At 38.8% G+C, this 23,754-nt stretch overlaps 1 protein-coding gene across 1 annotated transcript; it reads right to left on the bottom strand.

Annotated features, from left to right (window-relative positions):
* Positions 1-7,053: 7,053 nt before the first annotated feature.
* Positions 7,054-19,409, bottom strand: LOC140155286 (uncharacterized). The gene is made up of 7 exons (XM_072178056.1): positions 19,239-19,409; positions 18,322-19,057; positions 17,083-17,378; positions 15,678-16,362; positions 14,196-14,388; positions 11,439-11,635; positions 7,054-10,338 (listed from the first exon to the last, which is right to left on the bottom strand). Exons 1-7 carry the CDS (start codon positions 19,245-19,247, stop codon positions 10,055-10,057), a joined length of 2,400 nt encoding a protein of 799 aa, XP_072034157.1. The 5' UTR covers positions 19,248-19,409; the 3' UTR covers positions 7,054-10,054.
* Positions 19,410-23,754: the final 4,345 nt, after the last annotated feature.

Here is a 23,754-nt window from a genome sequence, read left to right as displayed (position 1 = left end):
AATCAAAACTGGCAGTTGACTGCCGGTTCCCATTGTTTAGAACAATAGAAACCGCCGGAACCGGCTGTCAACTGCCGGTCAAGTTTTGAATTCTAAACAACACCACAACCAATCAATCACATACTGGCCACAGCACATACGACAAACGTGGCATGGTATGGTTGTTCATCACTGCTTTGCTCTTACTGGACACCATGTTCAATGCGCTACATCAAGTAGAAGTAATGTGGTACATGATTGTCCACTGTGTAGTAAAAAAAGCATTCTAATCACCACATATTGATTGGTTGAATATATTTTAAAGGTAGTGTTTTTGGTGAAAGCCTGGGGGGGGCACATCAAACAATTTTGGTGGGTATGCTCCCCCGGAATTTTGAGGTGGTGTGTCTTTGGGAGCTGACGGCGTACCGGTAAAAGGGGGTCTTTCGGAGCTGCGAACCTCCATCCCCCCCCCTGGTGTAAATAGTGACTGCCCCCTTAGACTACAGCAAATTCACAGAGCTTGACATTAAAACGTTCAAAATTTAGAGAAATTTGCCTGGGCAAAGCTCCAGGAAGCAAATCCATGATGTTTTAGTTAAAAATCAAAATCAATCTGTAGAAAATAAAGCTTATTACTGTATTTCAGTTCTTGGCATAATTTCCATCTTCATAAGTGTTTGAATTATCATTGGCTGCAAATCAATGAGCAATTTAGGCCAGTTTTAGTTTAGTTTTTTTAAGGTACAAAATATATGAACCAGTGCAACAGTACTTGAAATGCAACACCATATCAATATCATATAGTGAAGTAAAGTCTCATTGTATTAAATAATGTATGACTTGTACAATGCAAATTTTGAATGTTCTTATTATCTTTTCACAGATCAAAAGATGGAGTTATAGTAGCAATTCGGCTTCCAAGACTGGAAAATTGATTGGCACATAGATGGTAGAGACATGTGGATGGATGCAAGGACTCAATTTCATCGATGGGCGCATAGATGGGAGAGACATGGATGCAGAGACTCAATTTTGTCTTGCTTTATGTAAATTCAAATTGATTCTCACAAACACAAACCGATTTGGCAAGAATCAAGCAAGAATTCATTGATTGTCTGTACTTGCTGAATGTGCATTGGGTTTGATTTTAGGAGAATTGCAAACCAAGGGGAATCGTTGTGAGAATTCAGCATCAAAGTGGTTACGTAATTCTCTTGGTTACCGTATCACGCTATTTTGGTATGCCTTCGAGTGCCATACTTTGTGTGGTGATCATTTCGATTGTGGTTCATTACTCATGTGTGTGATCCTGTTGACATAGTGATAGTAACATAACTATGATACTGAATTAAGTCCCCATTGAATCTGAATCCCTGGATGGTAGCTTGTACACGTATGTGGACATCAAGTTCATCTATACCCACTATTAAGCAAATAGGATTTACAGCTGCTACAAAAACTGAAAATAGGACTTAAGCTGCTACAAAAACATTTGACACATTTTGTCACAGAATGATCTTGTAGTGTATAACTTACGTATGCAACATACAGATAGCAATGGAAACTACACCTCATGTGATGGCGGTGTGTTCAACCAAGTATCTGCAGAGCTTAATATTGATTGAGGGGGTACTTGCAGTCAATCTTACATCTCAAATCAGTACAGGGTGTTTCTGTAAGACTGGTACTAGAGCTAGTTTTGTTTCCTTTGCTTACGTGCAAGGATATATCCAAATTGGAACTTTTAGTTATGAAGTTTTACCAATAGTGTCCTTTTTAAATCATCATATTTACTTATTTTGTTCAGCAAATACAAGGATTTGCCCAAAATTAATGATGCTGGTTCTTGTCCATCGATGATTAAGCATGTAGGGAGCTTTAAAAAACTTGTGGGTCAGGGTGATTTGTGGGTTAGTGATCCATGGACAAAAATCTGTTTTAAAAAGGATATTGTTGACTAGACTATATTTTTGAGTACCTAAGATGTCATATGGTTATTTGTACCTAGCTGAAAGTCCAGTACCAATCAGTCAAAAACACCCTTTGTAGTGTTGTAAACCCAGTGGCGTAGCGTGGGTCATCCGATTGGGGGGGGGGGGCACCGACCATGATTGGGGGGGGGGCACCGGGTCTGATTGGGGGCATAAGGTCATTTTTGGCAATTTTCCTATGGGATTTTTTTAATTTTGCAATCGATTGGGGGGTAACATACCCCCCCCTCGTGCCCCTATGACGCTATGCCACTGTCTAAATCCCAATATTAAATACCAGTATTCCAATTTCCAAAACAATGAGGGGAAAAACCTTTGATTTTGGAGCTTAACAGGCAGTACAACTTTTGTTTTTGCCTTATTAGACTGACATCAAACATCCTGTTAATGGTTGATCTTTGAAAGTTTCAAGGAAGTAGTGATCTTTGGGGGCATTTCTGTATAGTCTTCTGGAAGACTGATATTTTGAGAAATACAATGTACATCTATTTCCAAGTAGTTTTTACATTATTATGTCAATTTATTTACTTGAAATAAATATAACTATGAACTGAAATGTTGTCAAGCCTTGTTTTTTTTATCAAGTCAGAAAATATTTTGCATAATGAAAAAAGAAATGTAGCCTGTTTTTCCACAATAAATTCAGCTGTAGGCAAAATATCTAATTCTTAATAATGAGAGCCAACTTGGGTATGCACAGATATTTGAGTTGAGCGTACTATGCAAAGACCACACACTTTCGGAGGAAGCAGAGCTTTTGAGAATTGACCAATCACGATCTTGGATTGCGCGACCGTGTTGTTCCATGAAAAGCATGCTGATGCAACAGTACGTAGAAGGTTGAGAATTAGATATTTTGCCTATAATAGCAGTTGATGATAGTTTCTTTTGTGGGAGTGAATACCTGATGCTGTTACATGGTGAATATCAGCACATCTTGGCTAGATTAGCCCAGTGTCAAAATTCTTCAGCTATCAACACTGAAAATCATGTATGCAATTCATGACATGTTATAAGCTGTTATAGCAAAAGGTAACTTGAGTTGGCCACATGATTTGAAAAATGCATCATTCTGTCTTGGCAATCATGAATTTACAATCCATAGGCATGAAGGGAACAATCAATATTGTCCTAAAAACTTTATTTTGACCCACTTCATGTTTTGTTACAGACTGGAGTTGGATATGAAATGAAACTAGTTATGGTTTATGTGCATCAATTTGTTGGGTCGTTCCCTGTTCGTACCACCTCATTATTTGTGGATAGCTATAGTGGAAATGCTTGTTGCATTTTAGTTTGGGACAAAAAGTAGCTCTGGTTTGAAGTTCATAGCTGGCAACTTGCAAATATGGGACATCTACATAGACCATTCATGTAATTGGGACCTACAGTTGATGGGGTGAACATTGATATCACATACTATAAGGTCAAGAAATCACATGCTACCATTCTTGACCTTGTCCGCATACGTCAGAAAGGTGCCAATTATGGAAATGGTCCATATTTAATGAAATACCAGGCCTGTTTCTCTGTTGGCTGATAAATGCACATATCTATGGTCCATTTGGCTTCCTTGAGAGAGCAATGTCAGTACTTTATGATGTACTGCTTTTGATAGGCGTAAACACGCCAGTTCTTAAGAGTCAACGCAAAGCAATTGAATACTACACACACTGACATCACTCGAGAGGAGACCAATGAAGACGATTTGAAGCAAGAGTTCAGATGCACAAAATGATGATGGAAATAAATTCCACCTGCTTGTGTCACCATCAAAATATGCAAAGTAATCCCCAGTAATCAAGTCAAACAATTTAATCTTTGACACTAAACTTCACACAGATCTTCCACATGGAAACAAAAACAACTTCCACACATTTATGTTGTTCATATTGACTTGTTTTATTTACCATGACATGGTATATTCAAAACACATACATATAGCAGTGAGGGGGTTAATATCATATGTATAGCTTCTACACATTATTGACGGTATTTATTGTACAAAATCTAAGCAAATTAAAGCAGGAGGGTATTTACAATATTCATTTACAATACATACAGCTGTAGATAAAAAAGAAAATAATTTAAGTTGTTTGTACTGTACAAATTTGCAATAAAAATATATTAGCTGCTAGGTAAAAAAACAAAAATGCAAAAATAATGCCTGCAAGGAGGTTTGGCATCCTAGGATTTCTACACTAATCCTTTTCAGTACCTGATCTGAAATCTTCAAATTAGTTCAGAAAATCAAATCATGAAATCAAAACTGGCAGTTGACTGCCGGTTCCCATTGTTTAGAACAATAGAAACCGCACGGAACCGGCTGTCAACTGCCGGTCAAGTTTTGAATTCTAAACAACACCACAACCAATCAATCACATACTGGCCACAGCACATACGACAAACGTGGCATGGTATGGTTGTTCATCACTGCTTTGCTCTTACTGGACACCATGTTCAATGCGCTACATCAAGTAGAAGTAATGTGGTACATGATTGTCCACTGTGTAGTAAAAAAAGCATTCTAATCACCACATATTGATTGGTTGAATATATTTTAAAGGTAGTGTTTTTGGTGAAAGCCTGGGGGGGCACATCAAAAAATTTTGGTGGGTATGCTCCCCCGGAATTTTGAGGTGGTGGGTCTTTGGGAGCTGACGGCGTACCGGTAAAAGGGGGTCTTTCGGAGCTGCGAACCGGGCTGTGAACAAGTAAAATGGGGTCTTTTGGAGCTGCGAAAAGTCAAAATCAAGGGTCTTTCTTGGCTTTTTGGTTAAAATTGCCTGCAAAACAAGAAATATGAGGAATGAGCAAAATCAAGGGTCTTTTCGAGACTTTATTTTGGTCAAATATAGGGTCTTTTCGAGACTGCTGAAAACCCAAAAGGGGGTCTTTCAGGGAGCATACCCGTATGGTCGTTTGTGTTGAGTGCCGGGGGGTGAAAGCCTTTCTGAAGAAGTGTTATTCGAAATGCCTTCTTTGCTAAAATCTGCACATTCATGCATGAAGTGGAAAGTGTGGTGATTAGCTTTCACAGAACTGGCAAACATTAATAACATATTTTTATTTGAAACATCTTTGCTAAAATTGTGCACATTCATGAAGCAGAAATGGGGATCTAGCTTCCACAGTTGGCAATAACTAATAGCACAGCATATGCTGCCATAGCTTTTCCCAAGCAACTGAATTCCACAGATCCAATCTCTGGAATTATCTGAGGGAAAGGTTACCCCATCAACTTGACCTGATGAAAAGGCCCTCCTGTTGCAGAGAAACATGTAACCAGGGACCGTGTGTTCATACACCGTCCCTGATGTAACACAGCTTTGGTGTTACAGACTACTGGACTAACCACAACCAGTCAAAAGTCTCGGCATCAGCTGATAATGAGGGCTGATCATTCCACGAAGTGCGACTAACAAAACTGCTATGCGCACACACCGCATTTCACGTAAACAATGCGCAACGCTCTTATCGTGTATATACGCTAAGGCATGCAATGCTAGCATGATTGTTTGACACACACAAATGAATGATCGGCCCTCATGAATATGCGAGATTTCATAGCATACAAAGCACAGGGACTTGTGACTGTGGATGGACAGTCTGTAGCAGTCTGTGGCTGTGTTTGGTGTCCTTTATACTCTATTATATTCTGCATGGTCAATTTTGAGGGGTCAGAGCCAAAAGACCCTTTGTATTTTGACCAAAATGAGATTTTGGTACCAAAATAATCCTTGCAAAACCAGGCACCTTATAATTGTATAGCCATAATCAAGCTACAGCCACAATAACTGTAATCTGCGAAAATGTTAAGCCCTATAAGACGGTGCAACAGTATGCACGAAATGTGTGAGAGCCAGAAGGCCCGAAGTACAAAAACGCCTGTATCATTACTATATCGTTTTAGTACTTACAGCCTTTTGACTCTGACCTGTTGATTTAATGGTAATAACAAAAAACAGCTGACAAAATAATGTAATCAAAACTTGAGTTGACTTTTTCAAATAATTTGATAAAATAAAATATTTCTTGCAACAATGCAATCAGCTTTTTGTGATAAAATTCTTTGAAATTAATGTAATATCATGATCAGCATCATTCAGCTACTTATCTTGATCAGCTATTTAAGAATAACCCTTTAAATAGTAACAAGTTACTCATCTTTCATAATTATTATGATCATTTGTTTTTCAATTTCATTGTAATAATAATTCAGTTTGTATCAAAATAATTATATTACTATATTGGAACATGAATGCAATTTAAAACGTAACATTATGATTGTGACATTGTTGACGAAGGGAAATCTGCATTTACGGTGCTATATTAATCTACATTCATGAGCAAACACAATTTGTGACATTTTGTAACATTCATCTACAAATCGACTGCTCAGTACCAGATGCGGGGAATTGCAATAGCTGCCATGTGAAGATGAGTATAATAGACTGTGTGTAAATTGCCAAATGTGCACAGGGCAGCTATTGCACTTACCCACTTCTGGCACTGAGCAGTCAAAAATTAGGTGGACTGTAGGTTACATTGTGTCAAACATTTTGATACAGGCCTTATGCCAGTAATGAGCAATATAATAAGTTAAAGCACCTGAAAATAACACTGATGGTTATTCTCAAATAACACTGAGGGTAGCAACATATTCAAGCAATTACTGAACACATTTTGTACCTTTTGAACCAGTAAGAGGTAAAATATAGCAACACAGAGTACCCATCAACAAATATCAGGCAGCAAAATATTGCGCTTTATATTATTATTAGCACCTTATTTATAGGTTAATGAACGCGTATTACTTGTTGCTCGAGAAATTAGACAAAATAATGCACGCACGCCGATGTTGATGCGTCTAATTTCTCCAGCAACAAGTAATACATTACAAGTTCATTAACCTATTCATACACAAGAAGAAAAAACATGTGATATTTGCTGTTTTTATAACAAAATTGTCACTAAAAATATTGGAAAATAGAACCAAATATAAATGCATCAACCTGCCCGAAAAATGAATCAAGCCTACGAGAGCGAGCAGCAGCCTTGAAAGCACTAATTGGCGCGTAGTAATGCGAGTGCAATTAGACACAATCAATGCATGGTTTGGATTTTTCTAACACTTGCTCTGATTGGTTCTCGCTAAGAGAGTATGAATGTAATGTAAAGGATTCCCTTATTATATATACCGGTACTTAAAATTGTATACTTATATTGTAAACACTAACAGTATCAGTAACCAATTCCCCTCCCAGAATCCTTTGTAATAATAATCATCTGTGCATCAACAATGAAACAATGACATAGCGACTGCTCAGTGCCAGGTGGGTAAGTGCAATAGCTGGCATGTGCAGATGATTACAATATATACTGTGTAAATTGTCAAATGTTCGCAGGGCAGCTATTACACTAACCCACTTTTGGCACTGAGCAGTTAATAGTTCTGGCTTCATTTACGAAGGCTTTCAGGATAATACAGAAATGGTCAATTAGGATTTATAACAAAATTACATTTTGATTTTCCCTGTTGTGATGTTTTGAGTATTGCTCTAACCAGATGATTTTCACACAACTTTCCAGTGAATCATTTTCAAGCTTAAAGGAAATATGTTCCATAAACTAATCAATGGCTAATATAGTTATATACTCCTAAATTAAACATACCAGACGGTCTATATGAATTTCGGAATATTCCTAACAAAGAAAATTAATCCTTCGTTTCTGCGATTCAAGGAAGCCGCCATGATAGCTGCTTGCGAATCCTTTCTGCCACAAGCGGTAGTGTAACCTTTCACACAGACCCTCTGCTACCTTCGGCGAGCGTGTGTTGCTGTGTGGCATTTGCGAACCCCACAGCGAATTTTAGTTTTAGTGCTGTTTTTACACTTTTCGTTTCGCAAAAGACATTGTTGATCATAAATATTACTTAAAATACATTTTTTTATGTTCTTCTGTAGTTTTATGGGTAAAAATTGTCGCGTTTTCTTTTGAACGAATGTTGAATCTGAACTTTGGTAGTATTCACTTTGTGTCACCCAAGTTCACGAGGGACGAGGCTTGTGTACGGATTTCGCTGGTTTCAAAATCGGGTACCGTTACAGCATAATAAAAAATACATCAGGTATCAATATGGCAGCCACCATGGATTACAAACTGACCGCTGATCGTCGTGAGAATTAAAATTTCTCCTTTATTTGGACGTATATAAGATTAAGACTTAACATTTCATTCCAACAAATTTTAAAGGTAATTAATTACGTGTAAATACCAACGAGGTAAAACCAAGAGTACCTACTACATCACGTTTGTGTGTTGCTCATGTGGAGACAAAATAATGTACCTCTGGACTATTTCATCATGTGCAAATAGATTCAAAGTGCCATATTGTTTGCAATCTGCATGTAACAAGTTGTGCCAAAAAATGCACACAGAGGTATATGTACTGTACACTATTTTACACCCCATGAGTGACAAACCAATAAGGCAAATATGTGACCATCCACCACAACCGAGCCCGGATTGTCAAGTAAATGTCAAGTACTATAGACATGATATACATCATTTTAAAGCTAATTTCAAGCAGAATATTTTGGTTGAATATCTCAAAAATGATGATTGGCAACTTCAGGGCTCAGTTGTGCTGGATGGTCACATATACCACAACATATACACAGGGCAATTTTGAGTGGGTACTCTTTGGGTCTAATAATTTCAGTTTAAATTGGGAAGACATTTTTGTTTTAAATAGCCAAAACTTGTTAAATTTCAAATGTCCCAAGTTTCTGAACTGCCAAGTGAAAATACTGTATGCAGGTAACAAACTTATCAATGAAACGTTCTTAGGGATGAAATCAAAACTCGACCAGCGTTTGACAGCCGGTTCCCATAGTTAGAACAATGGAAACCGGACAAAACCGGCGGTTGAGTTTGGATTTCATCCCCTAATATAAATTTGTATGTAATAAGGGACTTGAATTCAATTTACCTTGTAATAACAATGCTCTTTGGCAACAGCAGCTGACAATTATACTTTTATTGTGCAAACAAAGCTAGGCAACAGGAAAAAATATACCATACATGTAATGTTGTGCTTCTGCAAAATGATCAGTGTTGAATTGCTAAAGATGATAGTTCAACTTTCATGTCGTCACAGGGCGGGAAACCCTCATAAGTACTTTTGGCCCTTGAACATGGCTAAAAGCCTTGTAGGTGTAGACTTTATATTGAAGAGGTTGCTTTATCCATGTTCAAGGGCCAAAAGTACATGCAGGAAACATCTCATATTTACTTTCGGCCCTTGAAAATGGATAAAGCCTTGTATTGATTCATGCTTTGCTTCATCCATATTCAAGGGCAAAAAGTACATGAGATTTTTGCCGTCCAGTGACGATGTTCAATTTTTTTAATTGAAGTTGTCAAGTTCTCTTCTGACATACTTGATTTAAAATGTAGTGAAGTGTGGTTGACATTGTGCCAGAGATGTTATTACAACACTTACTCAGATGGAATGTCTTTTAAGAGGTGTTGGTGACAGCACAGTCCATTTCACTTTGAAGATGTTAACTGTGATAAAATCACACTTAAGTTACAACACTGTATTGACCTTTTCGTTACATCTCACACTTCCTTGCGGTTAGTCCTCCGATGTCGTCACTTGACACCAAGCCGATGCGTGCACATCGTTTAGTGAAAATCGCTACTGCACATGGCAAGTTGACGGGACGTCAAATGACGACATCTTGGGTCTAACGCAAGGAATTAAGGGATTTACTGAAAAAGTCAATTGTGAATCACCGTATCAATCAAACAATCTATCACAATGTTTTCAATACATCTCAGTTGCTTGTCTCTTCCTGTTTTGCAAATACCAACATTCAAGTACATCACTTAGCAGAATGCAAAACAGTAAATACACTTCATCAAGTGATAAACTATTTCATTATTTCAGTACATACAATGCCTAAACCCTATTGGTAAACAGGTACAGACACATAAATATATTACCTTTTTTCTTCTTCTCCATAATCAAAATTTATTTGTCACATTTGCACACATTTATTATACGCTAACTAGTTACCATCAGTTGACATTCCCCTGATCTTGACTGGCAGGGTATTACCCTCTATGACCGTCATGGCAACCAGCGATGCATCAATATCACCACTGTTCTCGTCCAGACCCACCTGGTTGTCAGAGCTGCTCATTTCGCCGTCGAGATCTGCTGTCGTCACAACCACCTTGCCGCCGTTGCCATTGGGTCTTGTTTTTGTTGTGTGCGTTTTGATGTGTTTTGACAGATGATCACTTCGCATAAACCTCTTACCACACTCGGGACATGCAAATTTTTTCTCACCTGGAAGAAAAAATTAGATAAGTGGTCACATCATTAGATTATATTTTAAATCGTTCCACATTTCTTCCTTTATTGACTCTAGTCAAATCTGTTGACCTGTGCATTCAGCATTCCCTTTTTTGCAGGGATTCCTAAACTTTTTCGCCAAGTACGTAATGTTTATTTACCTTTCTTGACATTGAGGGTATCAAGCTAACAATAAACATGCATGTCAAGCATTGCTTTTTTGTGAAATCTTTTTGGTGTCACAGTACTTCCCCGTTATGAATATTTAAATTCTGTATTACAAGTTTGGCACTTTGTTGCAACTTTAGTGCATACACAATATAAACACTGAAGTGGGGTTCTGATTAGCCGATTGAATCATAATATCAGTTCTTTGAGGCCTGCTTCCTTTAACAAAAGATATTTCAATCCCACATTCAAACCCTTTGAAAGAATACAAGTTTGAGAACTAGGATTTCAGTCCTTTCCCACTTTTAAACTGCAAAATGTCAGTGGTGACTTGCTTCCAGTTATTTGGTTACAATAATGCACCAAATCAAACCCCATCATCAAGTTACAACTGGTACTTTCCAACTTTAAGATACGGGTTAAAAGATTTGTGGCATCCTCAAACCTGGGTATCTCTTTCGGAAGTTAGCTTGATCGAAATTCCTAACCACAAGGTAATAGGCGTATATTGCGTAACAATAGATGCAACTTTAGCGTTAACCCATCTCCTTTCTTATGCAGTGCGCAGCTTGTATTGTAGGAAGGAATGTCTGTCAAACTGACTTCCAGCAGAAAAACCCAGGATCCTATCCACATATAATTCGCTGTAGAAGTGACGTAAGGCTACCATAGCGATAGATGAATACAATATTTGACTATATATATCGCCCTGCACTATAATGTTCACGTGGTACCTATGCATTGAACCATATCATGCTGATCATGCAGTATTGTATTCAATCTATGATTGCAGACATACACAGGTGATGAGTGGAACCTGCTTGTAGTGCAGGGCCATATAGTCAAAAATTGTATTCATCTATTGCTATGGTAGTTAATCCGATTATTACGTCATTTCTACAGCGAATAGGATATAATCTACATACCAGTATGTGTCCTCCTGTGCCTCTGTAATTCATCTGACCTTGTAAACCTTTTACCACAGAATAACCAGCTGCAAACAAATGGCCTCTCTCCTGTGTGCCACCTCAGATGAGCTCTCAAATGGGATGTTTTACCGTACACCTTGCCGCATCCCTGGATGTGACATATGTGCTGCTTCTTCTTACCTGCCTCGGCATTCCTAAAATAATGGATAACAAAACAATGAAGAATGCAACTATTAGCTCTCTGTTTTCAACACATAATATTGAACTGATTCAACTTTTGAAAATGGGCCCATTAAAATGACAACAACATACATGTAGCTGGATTTAAATTTTTCTGGACAGAGAAATGCAAAAAAATGTGATTCATGTGGTGAGTTGTTGTACATTCTTAGACACTTGAGAACGTTCCTGCAATCTTATTGGTTCATACCCGTGTGATATGACCCGATACATCATATAACACGGGTCAGCATGTGTGCATCGATGCAATGCGCGTCGCTACTTGAACCGCATAGCAACAACGGGACTGTTCGTATTAAACCCCAAGGTAATTCCTTGTAAATTGTAGGATTTGATTTGATTAAATTTTGTAATACTTATATTTTTATTTGAATTGAAGAGTTTAAGAATTAGAATAAAGGTATTGTTTTTAGCCGCTGTCGTGCATCTATCGTCTCATATAATTCAAATTAGAAATTACTATAATCACGAGGAATATCATTAAGTAGGGTGGTCACATGAAAATTTCAAACCCACCCCTGGAATTACTTTTTCTGTCAGGATTGTTCCTTCAGCAAAATGATTTAAAACACCTTTTGCATCAACTCAATCGGACAATCCGTTGCGAAGATACAGCCTTTTAAAGATTCACAAAATTGGCAATTTTTACCCCATTTTTAGGAAAATCCTGATTTTGTCATAAATTTGCATATTCACGGAGCGATAATTATGAGATTAAAGCCAAAGAAGGCATGAGATGTATTGTTTTTGTTTATTTAATGTTCATTTATGCAAATATTAAAAATCCAGGGTCATAATTGCTATATTTGCTTCTTTACAACATTTTTAAAATGGCTGAAATCACAAAAATAACTCTTTTGCCAGGACTTTTAAGGTAAATATGTGTGATTTTCACCATTGAGGGCGCTATTATGTGCCAATTATGACCTTCAAAGGCATGTATTTCCTAAACTACACAACCAAATTATCTGATTTTTGCACAGGAGTTTGCTCTGAGGGTCTAGATTGTAAAACTCAATATAGCATAATTGTATATCTTTGGGAAAATAGTTTTATTTGATGACAAAAATTATTTTGTGCGTAACTTTTTATGTGTGACCGTACAAAATGCTATATTCACCTTCATTACGAGCAGAATATTTTCTATTTAATTAGGTAGTCGGGTTTGCACAGAAGTTACTAAGAGACAAATTATATGGAATTCAATATGCCCAAAAGTATTCCAACTGCTGCCAAATCTGTTACATTTCCACCATACATTTGTGTATAATGTAGGCAGGGGTACACACAATAGCTAGCATTGTGGCCACCCTACATTAAGCCATTGCTACTCTGCCTTACAAAGCTACCTCCTCCAAAATAATGAATTGCACAATATGTAAGCTTGTACATGTGTATACAATTTCCAGGCCTGACACATCTTGCCTGGATGTACCTTCAATTTTTGGTCACAACCCTTCCCTTACTTGAGTTAAATGTGAGCCAAGATCACAGATTAAAAAAAAGTTTTTATGACTCTTGCAGATCAGTATTTCTTACCTGCAGGGGTCGCGCTAACCTGCGTTTCTGCGCGTACAGCGCATATTTTAAAGTTTGAGCACATCTATTCATTTTTGCATACTAGTTCAGGGGTTCTCATGCGCGCAGAAAAATGAAAACATGTGAAAGAAAAATAAAAGCTTCGATCTCCAATATTTACGACCTGTCCAGAAATTATGTAACATAAAATGCAATAACATAAATGTTGAAGTGAAGTCGCCGTAGCATTGTAACATAATTTAGAAATAAAAATAAAATACACACCGCCAGCGTAATTTAACACAGATTGTGATATTGTCTAGAATCACGGATGAGTTTTATTGCAGTATTGAATGACGACACGTACATGAGTTGATAATTTCTAATTCTAGGGATCGGTAAGAAATGCTTCAAGGGTGGTGTGTAGAGATATGCCAGCGGTGAAATCTGAGGCCGTAGAAGAAAAAAGTGACAAAAATTTGCCCTTGAATTATGTTTTATAGTCAAAATACTCCAGTAATTCAATAAATATCATGATATTTGGCCTAAACTTGAACTCATTTGCAATGAAATGTCATTTTTTATTGAGTAAATCATGGCTTTTTCACTCGTCCATGTGACTTGCAATGCTGTTGAATTCTGCACTTTGCCGAAGTGGAACTGCATTTTATGGAATTCGGCGAACTTTTATTGCATAAAGCAACATTTTCATAGCAAGTAGGGCTACACTGCGTGGGAATTTTCTATAAAAGATAGTTGGTTAATAGCGAGAATCGCGGTGTGAAAGGGAGATCGTGTTTTTGCCAGGCCTTAACTATTTACACATCATACATAACCAAAATCACAAAATCTGATACTGATATATTGAAACGGGCATTCAATACTTAACTAGAGAACCCCTCATTTTAGGATTTGAGCGCATATTTTTAACACTTTCAGGGGGTTCAGGGGTTCTGAGAACCCCTGGTTTTAAAACCTAGTGCTACCCCTGCTTACCTGTCTCCATCCTTGCAATTAGGACACGTGCAGGCCACCCTCCTTAATCTCTTCCCAGGCTGAGCTTGAGTAGTTTCATCTGATCCACTCATGCCTCCTCCATACTGCTGTGTACTTGTCACAATATTAGAGGAATCATTTGTACCAACAACATGCCATTTCTTGCTTTCATCATCATCAACCTGTTGAACACCTGAAAAATATGACATCAATAAAAACACATTTTCATTATACAGTTGAACTAGTATCATCCCTCCACGGCAGCTGAAGGGAGTATCCCATCATGCATCGCAGTGTAACTATCTGCCAGTTCCATAGCAAATGTATACTGTAAACATGTACAAAAAATTAGTAGCTACCGCATATTGATAGCTATGGATATATTCACAGTAACTTAGAGGTGATATTTTTTCAAACAAAAGTCTAAGCACCCCTGATTTTAAGAGAGTAATTGAAAGTTGAAGTGAGGGATTTCGTGTACATTTTTTTATGGCAAGTGCAGTTATAGAATGGTCCACAAAGCATAATGGGATAGACCTTTGCGGCGTTTGCGCTGCTGTGTCTTTCCTCGACTCATACTATTGTTAGCATTGTTTCATATGCTGTGAAGCCTGCATGTTGCATATAATAGTAACGGTTAAATGGAATCTGGTAATCAACCCAGCGTTTCCTTGTTCCTCTTTCCTAGGAAAGAACCCCATTCTGAAGCTATTTCCATATAACTACATAATTAATGTACCATGAAATCAACAATCCTTAGTGGAAAACAGGTACGCTACGCATTATACACAGTACATGTATACATATGATACAATGTATCATTGTATGCCCCTTACAATTGAGCTTTGATTTTCTAAATTTGGACATACATGTATTACAAATAACCAACTGACAAAAAATGAAAGCGAGCCAAGTTCAATTTTGAAATAATGGGACTGTTGACTGCAGATTTTAATATCATCAAAGCAAATTTCACAGCTGCAAGAATTCAATCTCTGTGGTCAAAGCAAAAGCACATTATGCACACATTTACAATTACAACAGCTGATGATCCAATACCGGAAGTAACTGATCTTTTATTATAATGTCAATATTATTTAATTCATGCAAAATTTGTAGCTCCGAGTTTGCTCATAAATTTAATATTTTATGTTAATTTTGATAATAACTGGTTAAATAAAATATATTAGAAAATGCATTTTCCACAAAGAAGAATGCACCACCTGAAATAAGTCTTAGTTCAAGTCTTTGGGCTTGATTGTCACGAAAAACACATTAAAAACATATATTTTTGGCCCTAATTTTCCAAATATAAATTGTGACTTTTATTGCCAGTTACAACTAACTAATGGATTAGGATTTAGCAATGTTTTATTTTGCAAAAGCAGCAAAATAGGCTAATATTTTGTATTTTTCTGGAATTAAATTGGGAGTAAACCTTGGTAACTTGGAGACAAACTCCGACAGACAGACATCACTTACCTGTTGCAGGTGCTATGGCAATGGCAGTCAGTTGCTGGTTGTTACCTGTATTAGCAACCGTCGCAGCATTAGGTACAGCTCCTGCAATCGAACTTGCCGATGCTGCCGCTGCAATAATCTGCTGTGACGACTGCGTGGCACTCTGAACCGGTACTGCCTGCATGGGAAGTCCTGGGCCTGCACTCCGAATGATGTATTGGTTTCCTCCTATTATAGCCGTCTGCCCTTGCTGCAAAGTCTGAACAGCAGCTGCACTTTGCTGTTGCTGCTGCTGCTGTTGCTGTACCATGATATTATTAACCGACCCTGCTGGAATGGTCTGCGCAGCTTGCACCATAAAAGTCTGTTGTCCACCGCCGGGTTGCTGCAGGGTGAATGTCTGCGGTACTTGCTGCACAGCAAAACCTTGCTGTTGCTGCTGCTGTGCCGGCTGGATCATAACTGGCTGTGGCTGTACTTGAGTTTGTACCACATTCTGCTGTTGAGTTTGCTGATGTTGCACCACATTTTGTTGTTGTTGCTGCAATACCGCATTCTGTTGTTGTTGGTGCTGCTGCTGTTGTTGCTGTCCTTGATGTATCAGCGTAGTTTGTTGCCCTTGTTGCAGGGATGCTACCGATGTGTAGACTTGTTGAGGTTGAATTGTCTGCTGCTGACCAGATACAACTGTCTGCTGTTGTTGAACCTGCAATATCAATATAATACTGGCCAGTTAGCAGAGCAGAGGATATAATGCATTAAATTCACAATCCAAGAACGAAGCCAGTTCTAGGGTGACCAAACATTACTTTTCGTCCATGAAAAGCGAAACCATCAAAATAGTAAAATTTTGTTTTGTTTACATGAAATTGTTTTAATCTATTTATCTACAAACCTGGTGAATCTGTTCAGTGACCAAACATACTAGGTAGTGAAAGATAAACCCTTATTTAAGTTGTTAGTAAAATGCAAGATGAGACATTTCACAATCATTTGCACATGTAAATTGTGACCTTGGAATTCTCTGATTGAATGATTGCCAAAGGGGAGCAGTTTGCCCCTACACATACATGTAAAAACAAAATGAACAATAATATTTTTGTCCTACCTACCTACCTAACTTCTAGTCATTTAAAGACAGTTCTGCCCGACTATATTAATCCTAACTCTGTAAAATCTTACGAAGAAAACCACTGCGCATGCATGTGATGCCATCAGCTCATTGAGCTTTTCATATATGGAATTGCTGACCGGGCCAGCAAAACCTCTGTGGCTACCGGTCGGTGATCTTGTGCTTGGCACCCAAGGGGTCCAAGGTTCAAGTTCCGGCTTCTTTGTTCATCTTCTCTCCTTTTTTGTTCCTTCCTTCCTTTCCGATACCTTAAAAACTATGTTTAGCGTTAAAATTTATAGTTATATACCGTACCTGTTGTATCTGCATCTGCTGTGGTTGCTGAACCTGCATTGTTTGTTGGGCCTGCTGTTGCTGTACAATGGTCTGTTGCCTTTGCTGTTGCTGCTGTTGTTGAATCTGTTGAGGCTGTATCTGCTGCTGTTGCACCTGTTGTGCTTGCTGGATAGCCACAGGGACCATCTGAGATCCTGCTGTGAATATCTGCTGGGGTACTGCCTGTAACACAGTCTGGCCATTGATAGTCACCATGTTGTAGGTCTGTGTTTGCATGGCATCGGGAGTCACGTTACTAGCGCTCTGGCCTGCAACTTTACGAAAATTAAAACAGTATCATGAGTTCATGACGATCAAAAAAGATAAAATAATAATCAAATTAATGGTTGTATTATGTAGGCTACTATTATGCTCGGAAGATCATACTAACTAACTTTCCCCATGGAGTACCAAAACATGCCACATACAAGTGTACAGCTGTAATTTTCTCCCAAATATATGTTTCACTTACCATTTCATGTTTGGCCCAAACTTGACCAGCACATGGAGAAGCATTTATTATACTAGATCCCATTTTCAACAATATGTTCCTTCAAAAATGGCAATTTCATGTCAATATTCCCAGTAACAATATTCCCAGTAATGTGCTTGACCAAGCCTCCCAATTTACAAGTCAACTCCCAAACACGCTCATTGTTGCATTGGGAGATGGCTTCTTCCCAAATGCAGGATAGGATGTTTTTTCCCCCCATCTCATTCCTTGCACTGGCTGTTCTATTCTTCAATACCATAGTGCCGAGAATAAGAACTATGCCTCAAATAATGATGACAATATGCACATATCTTCCCAGGATGGAAACCCCGGGGTGGGGGCAGGGGCTTAACTTAGGGGCACATCATAAATTTTTAGTGGGAGGGCGATTCTTTGGTAAGGTGCCTATTCGGTGAAATGATTAAGGGATCCTTTTAAGAACTGGAACTTTAACAATTAAGGGTCTTTCGGAGCTCTATTTTGGCCAAATTTAGGGGGGGGTCTTTCGGAGCTGCAAAATCCAAAAAGGGGACTTTCCGGGGGAACATAGGTCATTTGTGTTAAAAAAATTCCCCTCCAGCTTCTATGGAAACAAGGAGTTTGAGTGCTGGCTGCCCTGATATTTGAGATTTCACTAGACCAGGGACTTTTTAACATACCCCCCCAAAAAAATAATAATAATAAAAAAGTTGCTGTTGTGAGAATGTGTAAAATGGTTTTCTTACCTGAATCATTTCCACTTGTTGGTTGTTGTACCATTTGGATAGGTTGTGCTTGTGTGGATGGTACAATACTGTAAACTTGAGTTGGAGTGGTCTGATCTCCACCAGAGTTGGCCATGGACACAACTGCTGTTGGAGCAAGCTGCACTGCGTATGCCTGGGATCCATTGCCTGCAAGTTGAACGACTTGACCATTCTGCTGGACAAGCTGACCACCAGGCTGAAGAGCAAGACCGCCAAAATTGACTACGTTTCCGGTGGAAATCACTGGAGCTGCTGCAGCTTGAATGAATTGTTGTTGATTTGTTTGACTTGCACTCGCAGGAATCTGTGTGGCAGCAACGATGTTCCCATCTGCGTCTAACTGAAACTGGGGGAGAACGTTGTACTGCAAGTTCAACCCAGCGTTGGCGACAACCTGGGCTGGTTGAAAGACTTGCTGACCGTTCACGTTGGTCACTATGTTTGCCGCTTGAACCGGCGAATATTGAATGTTCCCGTCCAGCGCGGTGGCTATTTGTACTGGTAGGGCAGAAATGGTTTGGTATTGTTGTTGTTGTCCCGGCAGGGCTGCGATGATCCCGTTCGCAGCGATCCCGTTCGCAGCGACTAACTGATTTTGTCCAACTAATTGTACGGCTGTAGTATGAGTTGTAGTGGTGTGAGCGGTATCTTCAGGTGATGATCCTATTTTACTACAAGTAGCGGCCAGTAGAGCTAGAGGAGATGGCTGATTGTCCTGCAAAAGGGGCGGGATTTGAGGTTAGACAAGTGGGTGTGATGATATCAAAAACATGGCTCAACGTAACGTAAGGAAGTTGTGAACGAAATCACGAACCAGTACCAGACATGTGTGTACAACGGCATGTAAATTACAGAATATACCATAAAAGAGGCAACAAAAATGATTCTACACTTACCTGGGACATGCTAGAGGGTTGAATATATTCGGTTTTTGCCTGTTGATGGCAGCTTTGGCCATCTTGGGCAGTATTTTAGGTGTAGAACGATTTTTCGGGCGATGAAAATGCCCTGCCCAGACATGAATAAAAATCATAGCAGCTCGGCCTCCACAAGGACAGCTGCGCCTCCAATCGGCCCATTCACACTCATTAGCAAAACATATCACTACGCATTGACACAAAAAGACTCATTTTCATAAAATAGTCAACATATTTTAATATTCTAATACATCCAATACCAATAAATACGTTATTTACTTTTTCTTATTGGACAAATATGATTATAGATGTTAATGAGAACATATTTCAGAACTACATTTTGTATGAAAATCCACAAAAACAGCAACGTTGTCCGGCAATCGGCTTCTTCAGATGTTTTATAATTGACAGGGGCGTCAAGCAGGTCATACATCAAAGGCTTGCCGCATTGGTTTCAAGACGACCCAAAATTCATTTTTGTGCTCGTAAAAATGTTTTACAACAGAAATAGACTAATCTTTTATGATTTTTTGAAATTCATTCAGACAACACGACTTACACGAGTTGTTTTCACGTTATTTCAATTCATTTACTTGTAAAACAAAATATATTGGTGAACATGGAGGGTCTTGAAACGATATCAATTGACGGATTTAGTTTGTCAACAAACAATCAATTATACAATAACTCATCTCGATTACAAGTGGGTTAACGGGCACGTCGTCTTTTCTTTGATGATTCCTAAGAAATATTATAATTCAAGAAAGACGCATCGCGGGCAGCCAATGAAAATGGTCAGACAATAATAAATATTTCTGATCACATCACATTTTAATATTCACATTTCGGTCTGCACAAAGCTAGAAACCGAGGTCGAGATTGCCAAGCTGAACCATGGAAGTATAAATAACAGAAGACGCAGAAACATATGTAGATCTGAGCATGGAAGAAAGCATAGACCGGAAAAAAAAGAAGTGATCCGGGGAAGCTTAGTTAAGAAAAAAAGAAAGAAAAAAAAATCTGATCGGAATAAATAAAAATATGAACATGATTTTGGGAAAATTGTCCGTCCGGGCTAGTATTTTTGGTGCAAGTAGTTGGCAACAACATTCGAATAAATAGGCCCTTGCTTCCCGTATTTAAATATATTGACCTTTTATTCAAGTTCATATAAATTAAATTAAATATCTCAACAAACAAAAAATCACTGATGAGACCCTCGATGAGTCTTTTCGTCTCAGCATGTACATATGACACTTGACTGTTTTGTGTCTTCTGAATACAAGCACGGATGTGAGTGTCCAGTTATATTTTGGCCCAGCCCATTGCCCTGCCCATTTTGTAAACAACCCAGTTCTTTCAATGGATCGCTGTATGGGCACTATTGAATAGGAGGCGGTGGCCTTTGCCCTAGAATTCTGACATGGACCACTGGAACAGGCGGGGCACGTCAGTAAAGAAATAAATAACCAAGCCCAAGGGGAGGGAGTATGGGGTGGGGAAGGTGTTTATTTTGTTGGTGTACACGTGGTGTTGTGGGTACAATCAGACTTTCAGAGACTGATGGGACGAGGTAGTGTCATTGCCGTGTCATTGTGTGGTGTCACCTATTAATTAGGGGGGCTATCATTTTCTTCGGAAGGGGTCCCAAATTTACAAAAAGTCGGCGTCAATAAAATTGTATGACCCCGGAGGGGGGCACTTTAACACAAATGACCATACGGGTATGTTCCCCCTGAAAGACCCCCCTTTTTGGATTTCGCAGCACCGAAAGATCCCCTTATATTTGACCAAAATAGAGCTCCGAAAGACCCTTGATTTAGACAGCGGCGTAGCTGGGATTTGGGGGGGGGGGCAAGCCTGTATGCGGCGGGGGCCGAAATCCACCAAATTTCCCTGCACTTGGGGGGGGGGGGAGGGGACGGGGGCTCAAATAGACATTTTTTGCCAGGCTTAACGCTTATTGATAATAATCGTATGGTATTGCATATCGTATGGATTCTCCATCTCTCTGCCCTCTTCTCCCCTCTTTTTTCTTTCTCCTCCTTTTTCCTCTTTTGGCACTAGGGGGCGGGCCCAAATAGGCAATTGCCCCCCCTGCAGCTACGCCACATGATTTAGACAATTTCAGCTCTAAAAAACTCATTCTAAATTGCTCATTCCTCATATTTCTGTGTTTTTTTCAGGCAATTTTCACCAAAAAGCCAAGCAATACCCTTGATTTTGACTGTTTGCAGCTCCAAAAGTCCCCATTTTACTTGTTCGCAGCTCCAAAAGACCCCCTTTTACTGGTGCCCCACCCTTACGGTGTATGACCCCCCTATTTTTCTTTCCAAAAATGTATGACCCCTGTATATCTTGGGACTCCCCCTTCCGAAGAAAATGATAGCCCATAAAAGCTCTTTATGGGTGTTACTGTGTCCATGCACATATTTTTTTTTTGGGAGGGGGCTGTGGGGGCGCGAGCCCCAGGATAATATGAAGGGGCAGCAACAGCAAGAAGAAAAAGGGGGGCAGAAGGGGGGGACAAGAAGAAATATTAATAAAAAATGGGCGGAAAATTCAGGGGAACATTATTGAAAACTAATATACCTTTTTGGTCGCCAACAGGGTCACCACTTGTGGAGGTGGGGTGTAATCGGAGCTAATCGTGTGGTGTACACCTCTAATTCTTTAATATTTAAACAAATTGGTGATTTTGTTGTTGCTGATAAATCCAACTAATTTTATCATTATGTTTTCAGAATGTTTTTTGAACTAAGTACAAAAAAAACCACCCCTGCTTTTTTTCAAAATCTTGCAAGTCAGAAATCAAATGTGATTTTTGGTCAAATTCAATTTTTGGTCAAAAGTGATTTTTTTCGGCCAAAATTTGATTTCAGTCAAAACTCACAACCACACCTGATCATAAAAATTGAACACCCAATGCATTTCCCACCAATCTGTAAGCACAAAATAGGATCCAAATGGCTATAAATTTGGATCCAAATGGCTTGAAACTTGGAATCAATTTGCAAATACAGGTATGCTGTTTTACAATGTGATATAAACTGCTCAAGTGAGGCAATCAAATACTTAACACAAATTAAGCATGACCTTTGATTTGTAGCCCATATTCTTTGCCACTCTACAATCATTCAGTAATTTCAGTGTACCCAGTTTTCAAGCTTTTTCATGCTAATCAGACAAAACACATGAAAAATTGCAACAATTTTGAAAAGCTACAACTATAAACCAGCCACACACACAATTTGGGGACTGTATATACACTACAAGATTCTTATTGCGGCAGCCTGCGCAGGTACACCGTCACAAAGGTACATATTCTAGTGCACACAAAGTACCAATGCTATTCTGTACAGGACCCACCAGCAGTGGTACATTGGTACTCCCTGGTACTGTCCAAGTACATCATTGTACCTTAACCTAACGGCAAAGCACCTGTGCAGGTGGGCCCAATAGGAATCTTGTAGTGTAGTACACAGTGGCAGCGCCAGGAATTTTTTTCGAGGGGGAAAAGTGAATTTCAGGGGGAGGCAAAATCAACAAATTTTGTGCAAAATTACCACAAAAGGTGAAATTTTCATAATTTTAGGTTTTTACTGGGGTGAAACAGGGGACAATAGTTCTGACTGGGGGAATTTGCCCCTCATGCCCCCCGTGGCGCTGCCACTGGTAGTACATGGGCTAATATGAAAACATCCCCAGGGTCCTCAGTTATCATAATCTGCTTGTTTGCCATTAATCTGGGTATGAGCATAGGGGTCAATTAAAGGTCAACACAGGGGTAAATTTTATACTTGCTTAAATTTTGTTTTCACAAGGATTCAGAAAAAGTACAGTTTGACCAATCTGTGACATACCGTTGTTGAGTTGTAAGCTATAGTTGTAAGCTATTCTGATTCAATTGCTATCATGCATTTTTGTGTAGTGTACCCCATTGGGGTGTGGCTCATACACTATTAATAGTAATTTCCATGTTTCTGTCATTCTGTGACCTTCAATATTTTAACTATTTTGACAATCAAGTCAGTACAAAATTCACCTATTTGGAATTATTTCCCATTTAAGGTGGTACTACACCGCCTGATAAATTTTGTGACTAATTTCGCATTTTTCTCAAAAAATAACTACACAATGGTAAAAGTTATGTATATTATAGGGGCAAGGATTTAAAAGAATCCAATTACTTCACTGAAATTTCAGTTATTCAAGACAAGTAGTTCATTATATACTAGGCGGTTACCCGTATTTGGCGGTTCTCGGCTGTCGCGATTACCTGGCTGATGGTGACTGTACCCACCCAAGTTTTATGCCCATAGGACAGTTTTTACTCATTTGACCTCAGATGACCCCTTGTGACCTCGAAATGACCTTCCAAAATTTGTCTCTAAATATTGACTGTACCCACCACGTTTCATGCCCATACGACAGTTTTAGTAATTTGACCTTGGATGACCCCAAAATGACCCGTCAAAAATGTGACTCTAAAAGT

The sequence above is a fragment of the Amphiura filiformis genome, chromosome 6 (assembly GCF_039555335.1).
Source record: "Amphiura filiformis chromosome 6, Afil_fr2py, whole genome shotgun sequence".
Taxonomy (NCBI): domain Eukaryota; kingdom Metazoa; phylum Echinodermata; class Ophiuroidea; order Amphilepidida; family Amphiuridae; genus Amphiura; species Amphiura filiformis.
The sequence above is the reverse complement of the archived record's forward strand: the minus strand, read 5'-3'. Positions and strand labels throughout refer to the sequence as shown.